The sequence below is a fragment of the Scyliorhinus torazame genome, chromosome 7, assembly GCF_047496885.1.
Source record: "Scyliorhinus torazame isolate Kashiwa2021f chromosome 7, sScyTor2.1, whole genome shotgun sequence".
Lineage (NCBI taxonomy): Eukaryota > Metazoa > Chordata > Chondrichthyes > Carcharhiniformes > Scyliorhinidae > Scyliorhinus > Scyliorhinus torazame.
Window position 1 is genome coordinate 95,296,083 of NC_092713.1, and position 19,993 is coordinate 95,316,075.

At 49.7% G+C, this 19,993-nt stretch overlaps 1 protein-coding gene across 2 annotated transcripts in view; it reads left to right on the forward strand.

Annotated features, from left to right (window-relative positions):
- Nucleotides 1-19,993, forward strand: part of dnai4 (dynein axonemal intermediate chain 4) — a 401,481-nt gene that overhangs the window by 190,045 nt on the left and 191,443 nt on the right. For both annotated transcript variants that reach the window (XM_072511088.1, XM_072511087.1), the window contains exon 10: nucleotides 15,625-15,711. In XM_072511088.1, coding sequence (XP_072367189.1) covers nucleotides 15,625-15,711 — 87 coding nt within the window. The remainder of the gene's footprint in view (nucleotides 1-15,624; nucleotides 15,712-19,993) is intronic.

Here is a 19,993-nt window from a genome sequence, read left to right on the forward strand (position 1 = left end):
TTCCACATGAACCTTGTCCTTTTTCAACAGAAGTGAAATCAATGCTTGCATCAGTGTCACAGGCAAGGAGCCCCATGTTACAAAGTCTTCAAAGATCCCTACCAATAATGGCACCAGCTGAACAGCAAACGTTTTGTCAAACTCCACCGGGAACCCATCTGGCCACAGGGCCTTACTTGTTTGCATTCGGCCTATCGCTGATGCCAAGACATCCTCTGGGCCCAACGGCTCCTCCAGCTCCTCACATTCTTCCTCCCCCACCTCGAGAAACTCTAAGTAAGCTCTCCAAAAACTCCAACATATTTGACTCCCCTGCTGCGCTGACCGATAAAGATTCTTATAAAAAGTTTAAAATGCTCCATTAACTTTGACTGGGATAATCTCCCAGGAGGCTACCTGTCGCCTCAACTGGCAAGCCAAGGGCCGACTAGCCAACTCCCCATATTCATAAGTAACCCCCTCGAGCACCACAACTGGCTCACCGCCTTGTCTGTAGATAACAGGTTAAACTGTATCTGCAGCTTTTTCCTGCCAGGATCTCTGGGGTTAGGTCACTCGAATACCTGTGATCTATTTCCAAAATATAATCTACCAACGTTTGGCATTCCTCTCTAGCCTCTATCTATATGTGCTTTGGACATTATGATCTCCCCTCTAATCACTGCTTTCAGGGCCTCCAATAGAACGAGGGTGAGACTGACCGTTCCCATTAAACTTTAAGTACTCACCTGTAGCTCTCGATATCTGTTCACAGAACCCCACATCTGCTATTAACCCTACATCCAATCTCCATACCGGCGCTGAGTCAAACCTACCTTTAATACCAAATCTACCAATAAAAAACCCTTACCCTTAGAGTGCATAAACTGCCACAGACCTGCTCCCCCCACCACCCCCCGACCCCTCCATAAGCACTAACAATGCCTTTGCCACCCCTGAAGGGGCCAACGGCTTTGGCTTCGATCGGCCAAGTTTTGGGTTCAAAACACAATTCAAATTTCCCCCCAGAATCAACTGATGCATGTATTGCGGCCAACTCTCCTCATAAATGTTACATCATCCCAATTCGGAGAATATACATTCACCAGCACCACCAACTTGCCTTCCAGCGTCCCAGTGACTATCGCATACCTCCCTCCCAGATCCGCCACAACCCTTCCCGCTAGTAAACTGACCCTTATATTAATCAAAATTGCCACCCCTCGGGCCTTGCTATCAAAGCCCGAGTAGAACACCTGGCTCACCCTGCCCTTTCGGTTGAGAATTAAGGTCGGCGCAACATCGAGGGCCGAAGGGCCTGTACTGCGCTGTAATGTTCTATGTTCTACTGTTCTACGTTCTATGTCCTACAGTGCAGAACAAGGCCATTCAGCACATCATGGCTGCACCAACCCTCTGACAGAGCACTCCACCCAAACCCACTTTTATGTCCTTTCCCAATAACCCTTAACTTAACCTGCACATACCTGTTCACTAAGGGACAATTTAGCATGGCCAATCCACACAACTTGCACATCTTTGCACTGTGGGAGGAAACCTGAGCACCCGGAGAAAACCATGCAGACACGGGGAGAAAGTGCAAACTCCCCGCAGTCACCCGAAGCCGGAATTGAACCTGGGTCCCTGGCGCTGTGAGGCAGCAGTGCTAACCTCTGTGCCACTGTGCCGCCCCCTTTCGGAGCCTAGTCGATCCATCAACCGCAGGTGAGTCTCCTGCAAAAGCATCGGCCCTTGATATCTTCAGACGAGAGAAAACTCTTGATGGTTTCACCGGGCCCCCTAGACCTCTAAAGTTTTACGTGACTAGTCTGATCGGGGGTCTCTCACCTCCTCCCCCCCTATCAGTCAGACAACGTGAGGAATTTTCCCATCCTGACTCCACGTTCCTAGAGCCAAAGTTCACCCAAAATGGCCACCAACCCCACCCATAAGATGAGAGAAAGAAAAATCCCTGGTCACCGTAAGCACTCTACATCCAATCCCCTCTTGAAGAACCTGTTTGTTGGCTCTGCCCCGATATCTTGATAAATTCGGGTGCTGCTTCCTTCACACCTCACACCCTGGTTCCTTTTAGCCCATTTCCTTCTTCTGGAAACTGTGAAACTTGAACTATCATTGCCCGTGGTGGCTTATTCATCCATGGCCTCTGTTCGGTGGGCCTTATCCAGCTCAGGAGGGGACATCTGTTTATCCACCACCCCCAAACATTTGGGAAAAGTACTCAGTTGGCTTCAGGCTGTCCACTCCCTCCAGCAGCCCCACGATCATGAGGTTCTGTCTCATCGACCTGTTTTCCAGGTCCTTGACCTTCGCCGTTGGCTTTATTCCTCTCCTCCATCTTCAGCATCTCAGCTTCCAGCGAGGCTATCTGGTTGCCATGCCGTGATAAAATCCCTTCCACCCTCTTCAGCAGCTCTCCAACCAAGCCTCCGAAGTTGTTCCCAACTGCTCTCTTTTCGGGCCCCGCTTTTGACGTTTTGAGGGTGTCCATCGTCTCGCTTCCTTGCCTTTCAAAATGTTTACCAAATAGCTTTTCGAATTCGAGTGCCATTACCCCAGTCATGTTTCCATCGTGTTTGGAGTGTCTCCACCCGCCAGGGTCACCTCCGGCATCTTTCCTCCTAATGAGCTTTGCACTCTCTGGCTCCGTTGAAGTACTACCACTCGTACCCTTCTTTCTAATAGTCTTTTCCTCGGTTTTCAACATCCTTTTGTCAAATACCCCCGGGTATTTTCCCCGAGAACTGGGCAAAAATGATCAAAAAACAAGGACCTTGGCAGGAGCTACCTTATGTGCGACTTTCTCCGACATGCCTCCACCAGACTTAGCAGCTCAGAATTCAACTCCTCTCTCCAAAGCTTTCTGTAAAAAACTGCTTCTCTAAAACGTTTCAGAATGTCTCTCTGCATTCTTTGACTCCACCCAGCAATGACCTCATCTCCCCAAGCTGAGAAACACACTCGGCTGGATTCTCCACCAGCGGGATCCTCCGTTTTGCCGGCAGCGCACTCACGGCTGCAGATTTCCCGACGGCATGGGGTGCACACAATGATCGGCTGCCGGGACGAAGAATCCCACTGCCAGCAGGGGCCGCCGCATCAGAAAATGGAGAATCACGCCCTTTATCTCTGTAGGCTGCAAAGCACATTTACTCCCTCGGGACTTCCCCAGTCAAACCACATTAGTTCAGACTGAAAAACACACCGTTGTCAATTTCACCTTATGATTGTGAAAAACACCCAGGACCTGCAAAACAGAATTATTTATTAAAAAAACATGACCACTGCAGTCAAACACACTCTAACCCCAGGCTTTTATCCCTTAAATTGCCCAACACTTAGAATCCAATATTCCTAAAGTCTTCCAGTTGTCACATTTTACTTGGCCTGGTCTGTATGTAATTCCTGATCTACATGTGGTTGATTCTTAACTGCTCTGTGAAATAGCCTAACAAGCCACAGAGTTGTATTCAAGAAGGAGGCCCATCGCCATCATCTTTTCGTGGATAATGAGGAAAGTATAATAAATGCTGACCTTATCAGTGACACCCACATTCTGTGAGTGAATAAATAAAATGAGGCTGCCAGTAACATTCCACCTATTCCTTTCCAGAGAAGGTAGTAGACAACATAAGACAGGAAACGCCCAGTTCAGACTTGAGGAGCACAGGATCACTTCACACTTTTGCCGTTATCATCTCATTGTTTATTACATTCATCCTTGGAGCCTGGCCATCACTCACAAGCCTAGCATTCATTTCCCATCCTTGAGAAAGTCCTTCTTCTTGAACCGTTGGATTCTGTGTGTGCTGAAATTTCTCCCAAAATGCCATTGGGTATCTCACCTACATCCTCTACAAGCTTTCATAAGCCACTTAACTTACTCTGCACTTACAAGACAAACTGACCTTTTCCCCTTTTTTATTTCACACACTGAAATTGTTGCAAGCTGTTGGTGCAGGAAGAGAACAGCCTTCCCAAAGATCTGGGGCAGGATTCTCCAATAATGGGGATATGTCCCCTCGCCCGCGAGCAAATGGGCGCGAACCACTCCGGACTTTTTTCTAGAAAGTCCGGGGTGATTCTCCATTTTTAAGGGGGCTTGCAGGACCCCGGAACAATCCACACCGCTCCGTCTGCCAATACGGGGCCGAAGACGTAGGCCCCCCCACCAGATTGCGCATGTCTGCCGATCGGTGGCCCCCGATCGCGGGCCTGGCTGTCCTGGAGGCCCCCCCCGGTGATGGATGTCCCCGCCCCCCACCAGATGGCCACTGCAGCCGTGACTTTGCGTCCCGCCAGATGGAACCATTCGTGAACCACGCCGACGGGAAGTCGGCCGGTCGTCCATGGAGAATCGCCCGGGCCTCTTTCAATGGCCCCTGACCAGCGCCGCGTCGACCCCGCATGCGCGACTGGTAGTGATTTTCCGGTCGCCAGAGAATCGCGGTATGTCATCGCGGGTCCGATGCCCCATTCTCTCCCCCCCCCCCCCGTGCCGGGCGCGATTACGGCGCGGAGGCTCGGAGAATCCTGGCCCCGATCTTAGCAAGCACCAGTTCAGAGACTGGCATCATGTGCACTTTAGAGGGTACACTCGAGAAACATTATTGAATGATGAAACTCTGGACACATTGGGCGGGATTCTCCGACCCCACGCCGAGTCGGAGAATTGCTGGGTGGCGGGGGAGTCCCGCGACGCCACTGTGATGCCGGACCGCCGATTCTCTGCCGGCCAGAGAATCGACGGCAATGGCGCCGGCGCGGTTGCCGCGCGCCAGTTGGGGGCCGCTCGATGCGGCCCTCCCCGGCGATTCTACGCGCTCAACGGGCTGAGTGCCCGCCGAGTTTGGCCGAGTCCCACCGACGTCATTCCCGTGTGGACCTACCCGGCGGGACCTCGCCATTCATGCTGCAGGGGCCGTCCTGGTGTGGGGGAGGGGGGATCCGACCCCGGGGGAGGGCCTCCACGGTGGCCAGGCCTGCTAATGGGACTTACCGATCGGCGGGGGGACAAATCCCGGAGGGGGGCTTTTGTTCCTCCACGCTGGGCCCATGTAGGGCTCCGCCATGTTCCCCGGGGGCATGCGCGGAGAAGGCAACCCACGCGAATGCGCAGACTCGCGCCGACTGTGGCACGCATGAGCGGACCGCCCAGATTTTTTATTCTGGGATATAAATGTCGCTGACACGGCCAACAGTTGTTACACATCCTGATTGCTCTTAAGAAGGTGGCGCTGAGCTGCTTTGTTGAACCATTGCAGTCCATCTGGTGTAACAAATTGTTACAAATGTGTAGAAAAGGTGGCAGAGAGGTGCCAGGTTGGTGAAGGGTGAAATCACATCCTGGCTTTGTTGTAGAGGTCCAGTTGCTGTCTTTGAAGGCTGAGGCTACTGAAGAAGTTTTCCAGTGAACTTGTGCATTAATGAATGAGAGCATGGCGAAGTCCAGCTCTACTTTGTGGCAGCATTTTATGCACAGCATGAAGACCATTCTGTCAAGTTTGGAGAAAATGGTTAGCTCCATGAATGCAATAGTACGGCCCACCATATTGGACCCTCTGATTCTCAATTATTTCCACCAGCTGTTACTCAGATCTCTTGAGTTATTTAGCAATATTTTTGTTTACTGTTCATGTCGTCAGTCAAGGAACAGACCCAAGAAGCTGGTGATGGATAACACACAGGGTACAGTCTTTGGAACCTTGATTTGGCCACTTTTCTGATGTGGCAATACACAGCTAATATATTGTTGAAGAATGACCCTGTGGCGTAAATGGTTTGGGCTAAAATGTCCTTGACAAGAATAGGCAGTGCTATCCTTGTTTGGGGCTCCACTTTTGTCTGCAGCAGATAACATTGTGCTGCGACAGCCTCCTTGGTGAAACATAGACAGCTCCTTGCTGAAAGTGCAGTATAAGAAATGTTCCCTTAACCCCTTCCCTGGATGTGGTATCCTTCCCAGTGGCCTCTCTTTCATAGTTGTCCCAGATATTCCTACTCAGTCCTGTCTTTTTTGCTGCTTCCCCATCTCCTCCAGTCCCAAAGGCAACCCAGCAGGCCACCCATTGTCGTGTTCAGCACACTGAGATAACACGGGCTGCAACTGGATGCAGCTTTAACTGAAAGATACTCCAGAGCTTGAAGCTAGTTCAATCTGATTTATTGAACCTGTCACACAGTTAGCATAGTTCTCTGTGAGTTCGACTCTCTGCTAACCTAAGTGTGCTTACCCTGTCTGACTGAACCAGACTAGCTCTTAGCCACGTGCTGGAGGTGTTATGTGATACATACACCCTGACTCACTCTGTAGATGTCCCCAGTGGAAAGAGGCGGAGTGTGAGTGCCTCGTGCTTTTTTTAGTGGGAAACCACTCCCAAGTGTTCTGCCTGTTGATTGGTCATGTCCTGTTCTCTGTGTTCATTAGCTGCCTGTCTGTATCTCATTATGTGCATGTCTGCATATCATGACACCCATGACTGTAATAAACAATTTGCTAATCACAAGGACAAAGTTGTTCCCAGAGCTCAAAATTAACTTCTTTAATGCAGGAAATAGACAAAACAAAACACAGAAATTGTCTAATACCCTAGCAAAACAGCAACTAACTAGAATTCTTTAGCGAGCTTCAGACTGCTGACATTGTAAGTTTAAAAAAAATAAATTTAGAGTGTCCAATTCATTTTTTCCAATTAAGAGGCAATTCAGCGTGGCCAATCCACCTACCCTGCACATGTTTGGGTTGTGGGGGTGAAACCCACACAAACACGGGGAGAATGTGCAAACTCCACACAGACAGTGACCCAGAGCCGGGATTGAACCTGGGACCTCAGCGCCGTGAGGCAGCAGTGCTATCCACTGCACCACCGTGCTGCCCCGTAAGTTGTTGCGTGAGTTTATTACATGATGTGTCAGGAACTGGGGAAGACCAATTTCACAAAAGGATACTACAATCTGGATTGGATCCTGATTTAACTGTTATAACGTGCTACTTTTGAATTGTTTCAGAGTGCAATCCAGTATGTAGGCAGCAGACTTTTAGCACGAGATGGGCACATTACTGCCTGTTATATTGAAACCTTAAGCACATGTTTTACACCTGCTAAATAGGTGTGGTGCAATCGGAATTCTACACTATTGCAGTTCATTCACTCCTAATACCCCACTGTATTATAATTCAATCATTAAACTTAAAAGTGGCAGACTATTTTCTCATCATTTCTGTATTTTTTTCTTTTGTGTATTGTAAGTGACTTGCCCTTTGAAAACATACATTAATTAATAGGACAGAACAAGCTCCAACATCTAGAGTTGTAAGAAGTGCTAAGTTAACACAAGTGTGATGAAAGATAAAAGCACAGCATGAATGCACTGCTAAAAAGACACTTTATAAAAGAGGAGAATACATCAAACTGATATGAAAGGGGAAATGATCTGTTAAGTATTTCGATCCATATATTAAAACAAGTGGATTGTATTGGTATTCTATAAATTGTACATGGTGGTTAAAGTATGGGGCTGGATTGTCAGGGATCTGGGGTGGGATTCTCCCCTACCCCGCGGGGCGGGGGGGTCCCGGTGGGATGGAGTGGCGTGAACCACTCCGGCGTTGGGCCGCCCCAAAGGTGCGGAGAACCTTTAGGGGCCAAGCCCTCACCTTGAGGGGCTAGCGAGTGGTTGGCGCGCCGCCAGCCGGCGGGAAAGGCCTTTGGCCACGCCAGCCGGGGCCGAAAGGACTTCGCCAGGCGGTGGAAGTCCACGCATGCGCGGGAGCGTCAGCGGCTGCTGACGTCATCCCCGCGCATGCGCAGGGGGGGTGTATCTCCCGCGTCGGCCATGGTGAAGACTGTGGTCGAGGGAAAAGAGTGCCCCCATGGCACAGGCCCGCCCGCGGATCGGTGGGCCCCAATCGCGGGCCAGGCCACTGTGGGGGCACCCCCGGGGCCAGATCGCCCCGCGCCCCTCCCAGGACCCCGGAGCCCGCCCGCTCCGCCTAGTCCCGCCGGGAAGAGAGGTGGTTTGATCCTCGCCGGCGGGACAGGCATTCCATGCAGTGGGACTTCGCCTCATCACGGGCCGGAGGATCGCCGGGGTGGGGGCCCGCTGACCGGTGCGGCGCGATTCCCGCCCCCGCCGAATATCCGGTACCGGAGAATTCGGCAACCGGCAGGGGTGGGATTCACGCCAACCCCCGGCGGGGTGGCGGGGAATCCCGCCCCTGGTGTGTGTCGTGTTAGGTGCACTGGTCTAACACTGGCTGCAACTGGATGCAGCTTAGATCACAAAGATACTCCAGACCTTGAAGTTAGTTCAATCAGGTTTATTGAACTAATAGCACAGTTAGCACAGTTCTCTATGAGTTCGACACTATTTCCAACTTAAGTGTGGTTACTCTGTCTGACTGAACCAGACTAGCTCTAAGCCACGTGGTGGAGGTGTGAGATCGTAACAACACCCTTGACTGACCCTCTAGATCTTCATCAGTGGAAAGAGGCGGAGTGTGAGTGCCTCGTGTCTTTTATAATCAGATCCCACCCCTGAGTGTCCTGCCTGCTTATTGGCCATGTCCTGTTCTCTGTGTCCATTAACTGCTTGTCTGTATATCATTATGTGTGTGTCTGCATATCATGACATCTCCACTTTTAAAAAAATGTTTGGATGACATATGTGAACGTATTTACAAGAATAGGCCACTATTAACATATATACATGCAGTGGATGTGAACATATGTACATGTGAAAACAGCTGTATGTACATGCGAGAACACAGAACATAGCAAACAGAACAAATGTTCATAAGTCCAGTCTCTGTGGCTTGCATCTGATCCTGGTCGACCGCCGGAGAGTGGTGGTGGGGATGACAGCGCCTTGATGGGCGGGATTGAAGCCTGAGTGGTGGCCTCGTGAGTCGAGGTATCAGGAGTTGGCAAAACAACAGAAAGAAACGGAGAAGAATGTGGTTGCGGGCAGGCGACTTTGCGCAGTGCCCGTCTGTTTCGTCGCACAATAGAACCATCAGCCAGACGCACAACATACGAGCGGGGGGCAGCTGTCGAACAACGACAGCTGGAGCTGACCAGCCTCCATCAGGGATCTTGACCCGAATAGTGTCTGACGGAGATAACACGGGCAAATCGGTGGCATGAGCATCATAGCCCTGTTTTTGCCGGTCTCGGAGCTGCACCTTCTGCAGCACCGGGAGGTGATCCATGTTGGGCACGTGTATGGCTGGAAGTGTCGTTCGCAGGTCCCTGTTCATCAGGAGGTGAGCCGGCGACATGCCAATGGACAGTGGGGTCGCCCTGTGCGCAAGCAGCGCAAGGTGAATGTCAGACGCAGAATCTGCGGCCTTGCAGATGAGCTGCTTCACTATGTGCACCCCTTTCTCAACTTTTCTGTTTCACTGCGGATAGTGTGGACTGGAAGTGACGTGTTTGAACTGATACGACTGGGCAAACAGAGACCATTCATGGCTGCTGAAGCACGGGCCATTATCACTCATGATAGTGAGTGGGATACCATGCCTGGAGAATGTCTCCTTACAGGCCTTGATGACGGTCCAAGATGTGAAGTCTGAGAGCTTCACGACTTCAGGGTAATTGGAAAAGTAATCAATGATTAACACGTAATCACGACCATTTGCATGAAAGAGGTCGATGCCAACCTTGGACCACGGAGAGGTTTCGATTTCATGCTGCTGAAGTGTCTCCTTACTCTGCGCTGGCTGGAAGCGTTGACAGGTCGCACAGTTAAGGACCATGTTCGCGATGTCCTGGCTGACCCCGGGCCAGAAGACAGCCTGCCTGGCTCTGCGTCCGCACTTTTCCATACCCAGGTGGCCCTCATGGATTTGACGGAGCACCAAGCTCTGGAGATTGTGTGGAATTACAATCCGGTCCCGTTTGAGGAGGATACTATCAACCACCATCAGGTCGTCCTTTACATTGAAAAATTGAGGACACTGCCCTTTTTGCCAGCCCATTGGCTCGGTGTTGCAAGAGGTTTTTTTTGGCTGTCTCCTCACGGATACGAATCACCTTCTCATCAGATGCCGGGAGGGTGCTAGCACACAGCTGCACCTGTGACTCAACCTGTGACTCAATTTACCGGATGACGTTCAGTGGTTCACTAGGCACGGTGATGGCGCGGGACAGTGTATCGGCAATGACGAGCTCCTTGCCAGGCGTGTAGACCAGGTCAAAGTTGTACCTTCTGAGTTTGAGGAGGATGCGCTGCAACCGAGGCGTCATGTCATTAAGGTTCTTGTGGATAATGTGGACCAGGGGCCTGTGTTCCGTCTCGACTGTGAATGTCGGTAGATACAGTCGTGAAACCTGTGAATGCCAGTGAGAATGCCCAGGCATTCCTTCTCGATTTGTGCATATCTTTGTTCGGTGGGTGTCATTGCCCTTGATGTGTAGGCAACCGGTGCCCAGGATGAAGTGTCATCGCATTGCAGCAGGACCGCACCGATGCCATCCTGGCTCGCATCTGTCGAGATTTTCGTTTCCCAGTCTGGATCAAAATTTGGCAATATGGGTGCAGTGGTGAGCTTGGCTTTCAGCTCCAACCACTCTGCCTGATGGGCCGCCTTCCACTCAAAGGCAGTGGACTTCTTCACTAGGTTTTGTAGGGCCGTGGTGTGTGAGGCCATGTTTGGGGTGAACTTGCCCAGAAAATTGACCATGCCCAGGAAGTGCAATACCGCCTTCTTGTCTTCCGGGACCTTCATGGCTGCGATGGCCTTGACCTTGTCTGTGTCGGGGCACATGTCCTGCTGAGAGATCTGGTCTCCTAGGAACTTGAGTGTCGTCATGCCAAAGCAACATTTGGCCCTGTTCAGCTTCAGGCCATTGGCATGGATATGGCGGAATACCTGCTGGAGATGGGAAACATGCTCCTCAGGGGTCGTGGACCATATGATGACGTCGACCAAATACACACAAACCCCTTCGATGCCCTCCATCATCTGCTCCATGATGCAATGAAATATCTCCGATGCCGAGATGATGCCGAATGGCATACGATTATAGCAGTACCTGCCAAACGGTGTGTTGAAGGTGCAGAGCCTTCTGCTGGACTCATCCAGCTGGATTTGCCAGAATCCATGTGACGCATCCAACTTTGTGAAAAACCGTGCATGTGCCAACTCACTGGTGAGTTCCTCCCGCTTCGGGATGGGGTAGTGTTCACGCATTATATTCTGGTTGAGATCCTTGGGTTAAATGCAGATGTGCAGGTCTCCAGAGGGTTTTTTAACCACCACCATCGAGCTGACCCAGTCAGTCGGTTTGGTTACCCTGGAAATGATCCCCTGCTGCTGCAGCTCCTTGAGTTGTTCCTTCAGGCGCTCCTTCAGCGGAGCCGGGACCCGGCGTGGTGCATGGACCACTGGCTTGGCATCAGGTCGCAGTAGGATCTTGTACCGATATGGCAAAGTGCCCATCCCGTCAAACACATCTGGATACTGAGCGAGGATGTCGTCAATGCCAGCTTGAAGGTCCACGTTGGAGGATGTCGTTGAATAAACCCGCTGCACCAGATTTAGCTTTTTGCAGGCATGCACGCCCAGTAGGGATGCCCTGTCCGGCTTGCCAATTTCAAACCTTAGCCGTGCATGGGTACTCCGGTTGGAGACGAGTAGGTGGCATGACCCCAGTGGCATGATGGCATTACCGTTATAGTTCAGGAGCTGGCAGGCTGCTGGAAGGACCTTGGGAGCTTCTTGATGCGTTTGAAGTCTGCCTGTGACAGGAGGTTGGCAGAAGCACCTGTGTCCAGCTTGAACTTTTTTTCAGTGAATTTCCAGTGCAGAAGGAGGCCAGTCGGCCCACCGAGTCTGCACCGGCTCTTGGAAAGAGCACCCTACCCAAGGTCAACACCTCCACCCTATCCCCACAACCCAGTAACCCCACCCAATACTAAGGGCAATTTTGGACACTAAAGGCAATTTCTCATGGCCAATCCACCTAACCTGCACATCTTTGGACTGTGGGAGGAAACCGGAGCACCCGGAGGAAACCCACGCACACACTGGGAGGATGTGCAGACTCCGCACAGACAGTGACCCAAGTCGGAATCGAACCTGGGACCCTGGAGCTGTGAAGCAATTGTGCTTTCCACAATGCTACCGTGCTGCCCTTGGAGCAGTGGAGCTGAATGGAGCAGTGGTTGACCTGCATCACCGCACGCCATTCATCTTCCGAATCCACAGCGACGATGGACTGAATGCGAGATGAGTTAGGTGTGGCATGTTCACGTGTCGTAATGATGTCCACTCGGTAGGCGGACTCCAGACACTCGTCCCTTGGATCCGTTGTACTGCCAGGATCAGAATCCTGAAATTGTTGTTGCACATTCTGGACGTGGCGTTGTCGGAATTGGGAGCGCTGGCCTCTGACTGGTGGTGCAGACCTGCACAAGGCTGCATAGTGTCCAGGCTGCCCGCAGTTTAAACATCGCCTGCCTCTTGCAGGTCACTGTCCCTTTAAGTGGGCATTGCCACAGTTCGGGCATGTCATGACGTTGGCATCGTGATGCGGTGTACGTCGTTGCACATGCACAGTGCGGTCGGCAGACGTCTGCACCTGCGCTGTGTGGGTGTTGGCCGCTTCGTTATCCTGTATGCATCGCGCATGCGTGGGGGCTCCGGGAAAAGCATGCGAGATGGCTGCTGTCTTCAATGCTGAGGCGCTGCATCCGGGAGATGGCCTGCACACTCACTGCCTTGTGGGAGGCAAGTTTCTCATTTTCAGCCGATTTGTATTGGGAATACCTATTTTTTGCGTGTTCATGCACTGTACATGTTTCAATCGTGACTGGCAGGGTCACATGCTTGATTTTTAAGAGCTGCTCTCGCAGAGGATCAGAGTGAACTCCAAACACGATTTGGTCTCTGATCATGGAGTCAGCAATATCACCAAAGTTGCAGGACAGCGCTAGCAGGCGGAGGCTAGTTAAGAAGGCATTGAAAGATTCATCTTTACCTTGAAGACGTTGTTTGAATATGTAGCGCTCGGAGATTTCATTGGTGTCCACTACACAGTGACTATCGAACTTGTCCAGGATGGTCTGAAACTTTGTCTTGTCCTGGCCTTTGGTGAAGTTAAACGTGTTGAAGAGTTTGACGGCTTGATCACCCGCTGTTGAGAGGAGAAGCGCAATCTTTCTTGCATCAGACGCACCCTCGAGATCTGAGGCTTCGATGTACAGCAGAAACTTTTGCTTGAATATCCGCCAGTTGGCACTGACATTGCCGGAGGTTCTGAGCTGGTGAGGAGCCTGAATCTTCTCCATGGTGCCGGGATACATTTTCTGGTCATCACGGAACGGACTGAGGTAAGCCACGTTAAATTAGTAGTTTCCTGGTATCATGTCGTGTTAGGTGCACTGGTCTAACACTGGCTGCAACTGGATGCATCTTAGATCAGAAAGATACTCCAGACCTTGAAGTTAGTTCATTCAGGTTTATTGATCTAATCGCACAGATGGCACAGTTCTCTGTGAGTTCGACACTCTTTCCAACTTAAGTGTGGTTACTCTGTCTGACTGAACCAGACTAGCTCTTAGCCACGTGGTGGAGGTGTGAGATTGTAACAACACCCTTGACTGACTCTCTAGATGTTCATCAATGGAAAGAGGCGGAGTGTGAGTGCCTCGTGTCTTTTATAGTCAGATCCCACCCCTGAGTGTCCTGCCTGCTTATTGGTCATGTCCTGTTCTCTGTGTCCATTAGCTGCTTGTCTGTATATCATTGTGTGTGTGTCTGCAAACCTTGAGAGTGTGGGTCAGTGGGGGTTGGCTGAACCCAATTACAAGGCGGCAAGCTCATAAATGCAGGTAATGCAGGCTTGCCAGTGGATCATATGATGGGAGGCTGCACCTTACGTCAGGAAGCCTGCATGACCTGTTGGCCTTGGTCCATATTTAGAGCTAGAAATTGACTTGCAGGCTTTTAAGTAAGCTTTGCAGCTTAAATCTCCAGCATCTGATTTTTTTGTTCGTCCAGCACAAACATACATTCCTAAGTCCTGGGAGAAGATTCCTCCACCTTCACACAAGATCAGTGACATCAACGGGTTCAACTGAGAGCTGAAATGTCAGTTCAGTCAGCATTTCTCCTCCAGTACTTGAGGGTGAGGAAGGACAGGGTGATACCCTTGCAGCTACTGCCTCTCCCATTTCTTGCAGGCAGCTTCCGAAGTATCCTCCCCTAAGGGGCTTAGATGTATGATATCACTTTAAGATCTGACCCCTCTGCCCCTTAGTTGTGTGCTGTTCCCTTAAATTTTGGACCCAGTAGTTCTGGATTTTGAATTTCCTGTCTGAGACTTCACCCCTCAAGAGTGTCAACTCAGCTGTTTTTTACAGAGAAAATGGCCTGGATTCTCCAAAAATGGGGCCATGTCCCACGCCAGCGTAAAAATACTAGTGGTTCACTCTGGACTTTCCTTAAGTTTCTCGCAGCTCTGGCTGCGGATACAGGGCCCCGCACTCCTGGTCGGGAGTCGACATGGCAGACTCGCACCACGGAGCGTCATCAAAAATGTAGGCCCTCCCGAGATCACGCGCGCCCGCGGGTCTGTGCTGCCCGATCGCTCCCCATGGTCATCCATGAGGACCCCCACCTGCTGATCGAATTCCCCCCCCCCTGCCCCCCACCAGGGCTACCGCGGACTGAGTCCGCAGCCGCCACCCGAGGTTCCCAACGGCTGATATGTGGTTCACAGTAACTTCATTGTAACCTACTTGTGAGAACAAGCGATTATTATTAGAATCACGCCGTCGGGAACTCGGTCAGTTTTGTGTGGAGAATTGCGGGTGGAGGGGGGCTCTGTCAATGGCCCCCTACCCACGCCATGTAGATCGCGGGCGAGAGACACCCTGGAGAATCGCTTCAGCGATTTCCGGATAAACGGCCATTCTCTGCCACCGCGCCAAACGCAATTCTGGCGCAGAGGCTCGGAGAATCCAGCCCAATGTTTCCAAGATCAATCCGGAGCCCTGTAACTCAGTCTCCTGGAAGTCCAAAGGCCACTCAACACGGGAGTCGAGGAAGCCACATGTAATCCATCAGCTTTCACTGGTGATTGCTAAATTGGGGAGGCTGGATTAAATCATGTAAAATTGCCTTTAAAATATAGTGAGAAGTCTTACAACACCAGATTAAAGTCCAACAGGTTTGTTTCAAACACCTCGGGGGTTGCGTAGCTATTTAGCATCTCCACACCTTAAAATATAGAAAAGTGAGCAATTAAGCAAATCAGTTAATTTCCCACTGCTTATAGGTGCATTTCCCATTTTATAATTTCCCCGCTCCTGACATAATCTCACCATCAGACGTCTGATACGCAGTCTCCTGCCCGATTTTTCATGGCTGCCCACCATCTTGCACACACTAGTGGACTCCACGATATCCACACCATGAAATGATGGTGAGTTTTTATTTTGGCTGATGCTTTATTAAACTTTAGGTGAGTGAACTCAACTTCTACTAAATAGCCACTGGTTAGGTAAGTGTTAAAGTATCCTGTTCAATAACTACTTATAACAATTGTTTAGGATAGCTTCATAATAGATATATATTATGATGAGCATAAATTATTTTGTTGTGTTGGTATACAGGACCTACTAGCAGTGGGTTACGGGCAATTTGGATATAAGGAACAGAGAGGAGGATTGATTTGCTGTTGGTCGCTGAAAAATCCTATGGTGGGTTGAACAAGAGCGTAAGTAGGATTTGCAGCTAATTGTTTTAAACTCAGTTGAAACGCCATTGAATGCAACATTTTATTGGGCCTTGAATTTCCTTGAAATGGTTAACACAACAGCATTTTTAAAAAAACGTTGCACCCTTCAATGCTATAATTATTAGTGAAGTAATTAATGATGTAAACCCAAGTACACTTGCCCCTTGGATCTGCTTTTTGCACACCTTCTCTTGTAAGATCCTCACTTTGCACTCGTCCATTATCTACCATTGCTACCTGTGCCATGGGGAGAACAGAAACAGCATTTTCCTGATGCTTGTTGTGGTTCAGATTGCTCTCAACATTTGCATGATGCTTCTTTCTGGATACCAACTTGTAACAGACTGATAGAAACCTACCTTTCATATAGGTAATAAAAGTTTAAGGGAAAAAATTATTTAGTAACATTATATTATTAAAAATCATATATTAGCCATGACAGCAGAGAATGCTGCGAGCATGGGAAAAGATCAGATAAGGAAGTCAGTCTGAAAACTGACTATCCATGTTGAAGAATAGACTCATTGTTATCATTACTGGGCAAACATCCCAGTTCTGGAAAACATGGTGGGAAACAGGTGGTTCGATCACACCACATTATGGAAACATATAGAAATTCTCCCATGCCACATTATCTCTTAAAACTTGATAGACAGACATTTTGTCGAATTAGATCAATTATAATTGTTTTAACCCAATCACAGTCAGAAAGGGGACAGAACCTCAAAAGATTATGATTTCCTTATGAGACCGAGAGAGATCCTTTTTTGCTCTCTCTCTCTCTGAATTCATCTTGTTTTTTAAAATATTTTTTTATTCTCCTCCTTTTTCACATTTTCTCCCAAATTTACATCCAACAATAAACAATAATCAGTAACAAATGTAATGTCAATCGCCATATAAATAACAACGATCCCATCCTCCCACCAAACTTCAGACATTGGCCTGCATGTTAACAAATGACAAAAAGGAATCAGGAATCACCCATAGTCACCATTAACACATACAGTCCCCCTCTCCCCAACCCTCCCAGCCCCCAAACCCCCCTAATGTTCCATGTGATCCAATTCTCGAAAGTGCATAATGAATAACGGCCATGAATTGTAGAACCCCTCCATCCTTCCCCTCAGTTTAAATTTGACCTTTTCAAGCGTTAAGAATTCCAGCAGGTCCCCCTGCCTCGCGAGGGCACAGAACCCCTCCATCCTAATAGGATCCGCCTTCGGGTGATCAACAAGGCGAAGTCTACGACATCTGCCTCCGTACCCGTTTCCAACCCAGGCTGGTCCGACACCCCGAATATGGCCCCCCGAGTGCCCGGGTCCAGTTTCGTGTGCACCACTTTAGAGATTACCCTCAATACATCCAGCAGAGGGCAGTAGAGCGGAGCTGCTGATTGGCCGTTGCAGGGGAAATTTGCATACGTCCGTGTGCTCACCCTAACTTGGAGGCGTACCTGAACAAGGGACCCTAGCTGTTCAAGTGAAGACAAGCATCCAGCAGAGGGCAGTAGAGCGGAGCTGCTGATTGGCCGTTGCAGGGGAAATTTGCATACATCCGTGTGCTCACCCTAACTTGGAGGCGGTTTGTGGAGAAGCTGTTGTCAAGTGACACTTAAACCCGAAACACTTCTTCAGTGTTTCCCTCCCTACCCCCTCCTCTAACCAAAAAAAAAACAGCGCTGTAAGGATCAAGAGGAAGGCTCGAGGGCAGGTAGAAGTGGAAAGTTGAACCGTGACGTCACAGCCTGCAGGTAAGGGATTGGCTGGTGACTGGTAAGTAGTTTTTATTTTATTTTCCCTCAGGTGTTATCGTGCGGGGCACAGAGGTTGCTGAGTGAGTGCTTGCTGAGAAGGGGAGTGAATAACAGGTAAGCTCTTTCTTTCTTTTTCTTTTTTTTAGCTAGAGGGGATGAAAGGGAAGGTAGTGCAATGTTCCTCCTGCAGAATGTTTGAGGTGAGGGATGCCGTCAGTGTCCCTGCTGATTTCATCTGTGGGAAGTGCACCCATCTCCAGCTCCTCAGAAACCGCGTTAGGGAACTGGAGCTGGAGTTGGATGAACTTCGAATCATTCGGGAGGCAGAGTTGGTCATAGATAGAAGCTTCAGGGATGTAGTTACTCCGAAGAATAAAGATAGATGGGTGACGGTGAGAGGGGCTGGGAGGAAGCAGTCAGTACAGGGATCCCCTGTGACCGTTCCCCTTAGTAACAAGTATACCGCTTTGGATACTGTTGGGGGGGATGACTTACCAGGGTTAAGCCATGGGGTACAGGTCTCTGGCACAGAGTCTGTCCCTGTTGCTCAGAAGGGAAGGGGGGAGAGGAGTAGAGCATTAGTCATTGGAGACTCCATAGTTAGGGGGATAGATAGGAGATTCTGTGGGAACGAGAGAGACTCGCGGTTGGTGTGTTGCCTCCCAGGTGCCAGGGTGCGTGATGTCTCGGATCGTGTTTTGGGGATCCTTAAGGGGGAGGGGTTTAGCCCCAAGTCGTGGTCCACATAGGTACCAACGACATAGGTAGGAAAAGGGATGGGGATGTAAGGCAGGAATTCAGGAAGCTAGGGTGGAAACTTAGATCTAGGACAAACAGAGTTATTATCTCTGGGTTGTTACCCGTGCCACGTGATAGCGAGACGAGGAATAGGGAGAGAGAGAAGTTGAACACGTGGCTACAGGGATGGTGCAGGAGGGAGGGTTTCAGATTTCTGGATAATTGGGGCTCATTCTGGGGTCGGTGGGACCTCTACAAACAGGATGGTCTACACCTGGACCGGAGGGGTACCAATATTCTGGGAGGGAAATTTGCGAATGCTCTTCGGGAGGGTTTAAACTAGTTCAGCAGGGGCTTGGGAACCTGAATTGTAGCTCCAATATACAGGAGGTTGAGAGTAGTGAGGTCATGAGTAGGGTTTCAAAGTTGTAGGAGTGTACCGGCAGGTAGGAAGGTGGTTTAAAGTGTGTCTTCCTCAATGCCAGGAGCATCCGGAATAAGGTGGGTGAACCTGCGGCATGGGTTGGTACCTGGGACTTCGATGTTGTGGCCATTTCGGAGTCATGGATAGAGCAGGGACAGGAATGGTTGTTGCAGGTGCCGGGATTTAGATATTTCAGTAAGCTCAGGGAAGGTGGTAAAAGAGGCGGAGGGGTGGCATTGTTAGTCAAGGACAGTATTACGGTGGCAGAAAGGACGTTTGATGAGGACTCATCTACTGAGGTAGTATGGGCTGAGGTTAAAAACAGGAAAGGAGAGGTCACCCTGTTAGGGGTTTGCTTTAGGCCTCCGAAAAGTTCCAGAGATGTAGAGGAGAGGATTGCAAAGATGATTCTGGATAGGAGCGAAAGCAACAGGGTAGTTGTTATGGGGGACTTTAACTTTCCAAATATTGACTGGAAACGCTATAGTTCGAGTACAATGTGTGCAGTAGGGTTTCCTGACACAGTATGTAGATAGGCCAACGAGAGGCGAGGCCATATTGGATTTGGTACTGGGCAATGAACCAGGACAGGTGTTAGATTTGGAGGTAGGTGAGCACTTTGGTGATAGTGACCATAATTCGATTATGTTTACTTTAGTGATGGAAAGGGATAGGTATATACCGCAGGGCAAGAGTTATATCTGGGGGAAAGGCAATTATGATGCGATGAGGCAAGACTTAAGATACATCGGATGGAGAGGAAAACTGCAGGGGATGGGCACAATGGAAATGTGGAGCTTGTTCAAGGAACAGCTACTGTGTGTCCTTGATAAGTATATACCTGTCAGGCAGGGAGGAAGTGGTCGAGTGAGGGAACCGTGGTTTACTAAAGCAGTCGAAACACTTGTCAAGAGGAAGAAGGCGACTTCTGTAAAGATGAGACATGAAGGTTCAGTCAGGGCGCTCGAGAGTTACAAGTTAGCTAAGAAGGACCTAAAGAGAGAGCTAAGAAGAGCCAGGAGGGGACATGAGAAGTCTTTGGCAGGTAGGATCAAGGATAACCCGAAAGCTTTCTATAGATATGTCAGGAATAAAAGAATGATTAGGGCAAGATTAGGGCCAGTCAAGGACAGTAGTGGGAAGTTGTGCTTGGAGTCCGAGGAGATAGGAGAGGTGCTAAATGAATATTTTTCGTCAGTATTCACACAGGAAAAAGACAGCGTTGTCGAGGAGAATACTGAGATTCAGGCTACTAGACTAGAAGGGCTTGAGGTTCATAAGGAAGAGGTGTTAGCAATTCTGGAAAGTGTGAAAATAGATAAGTCA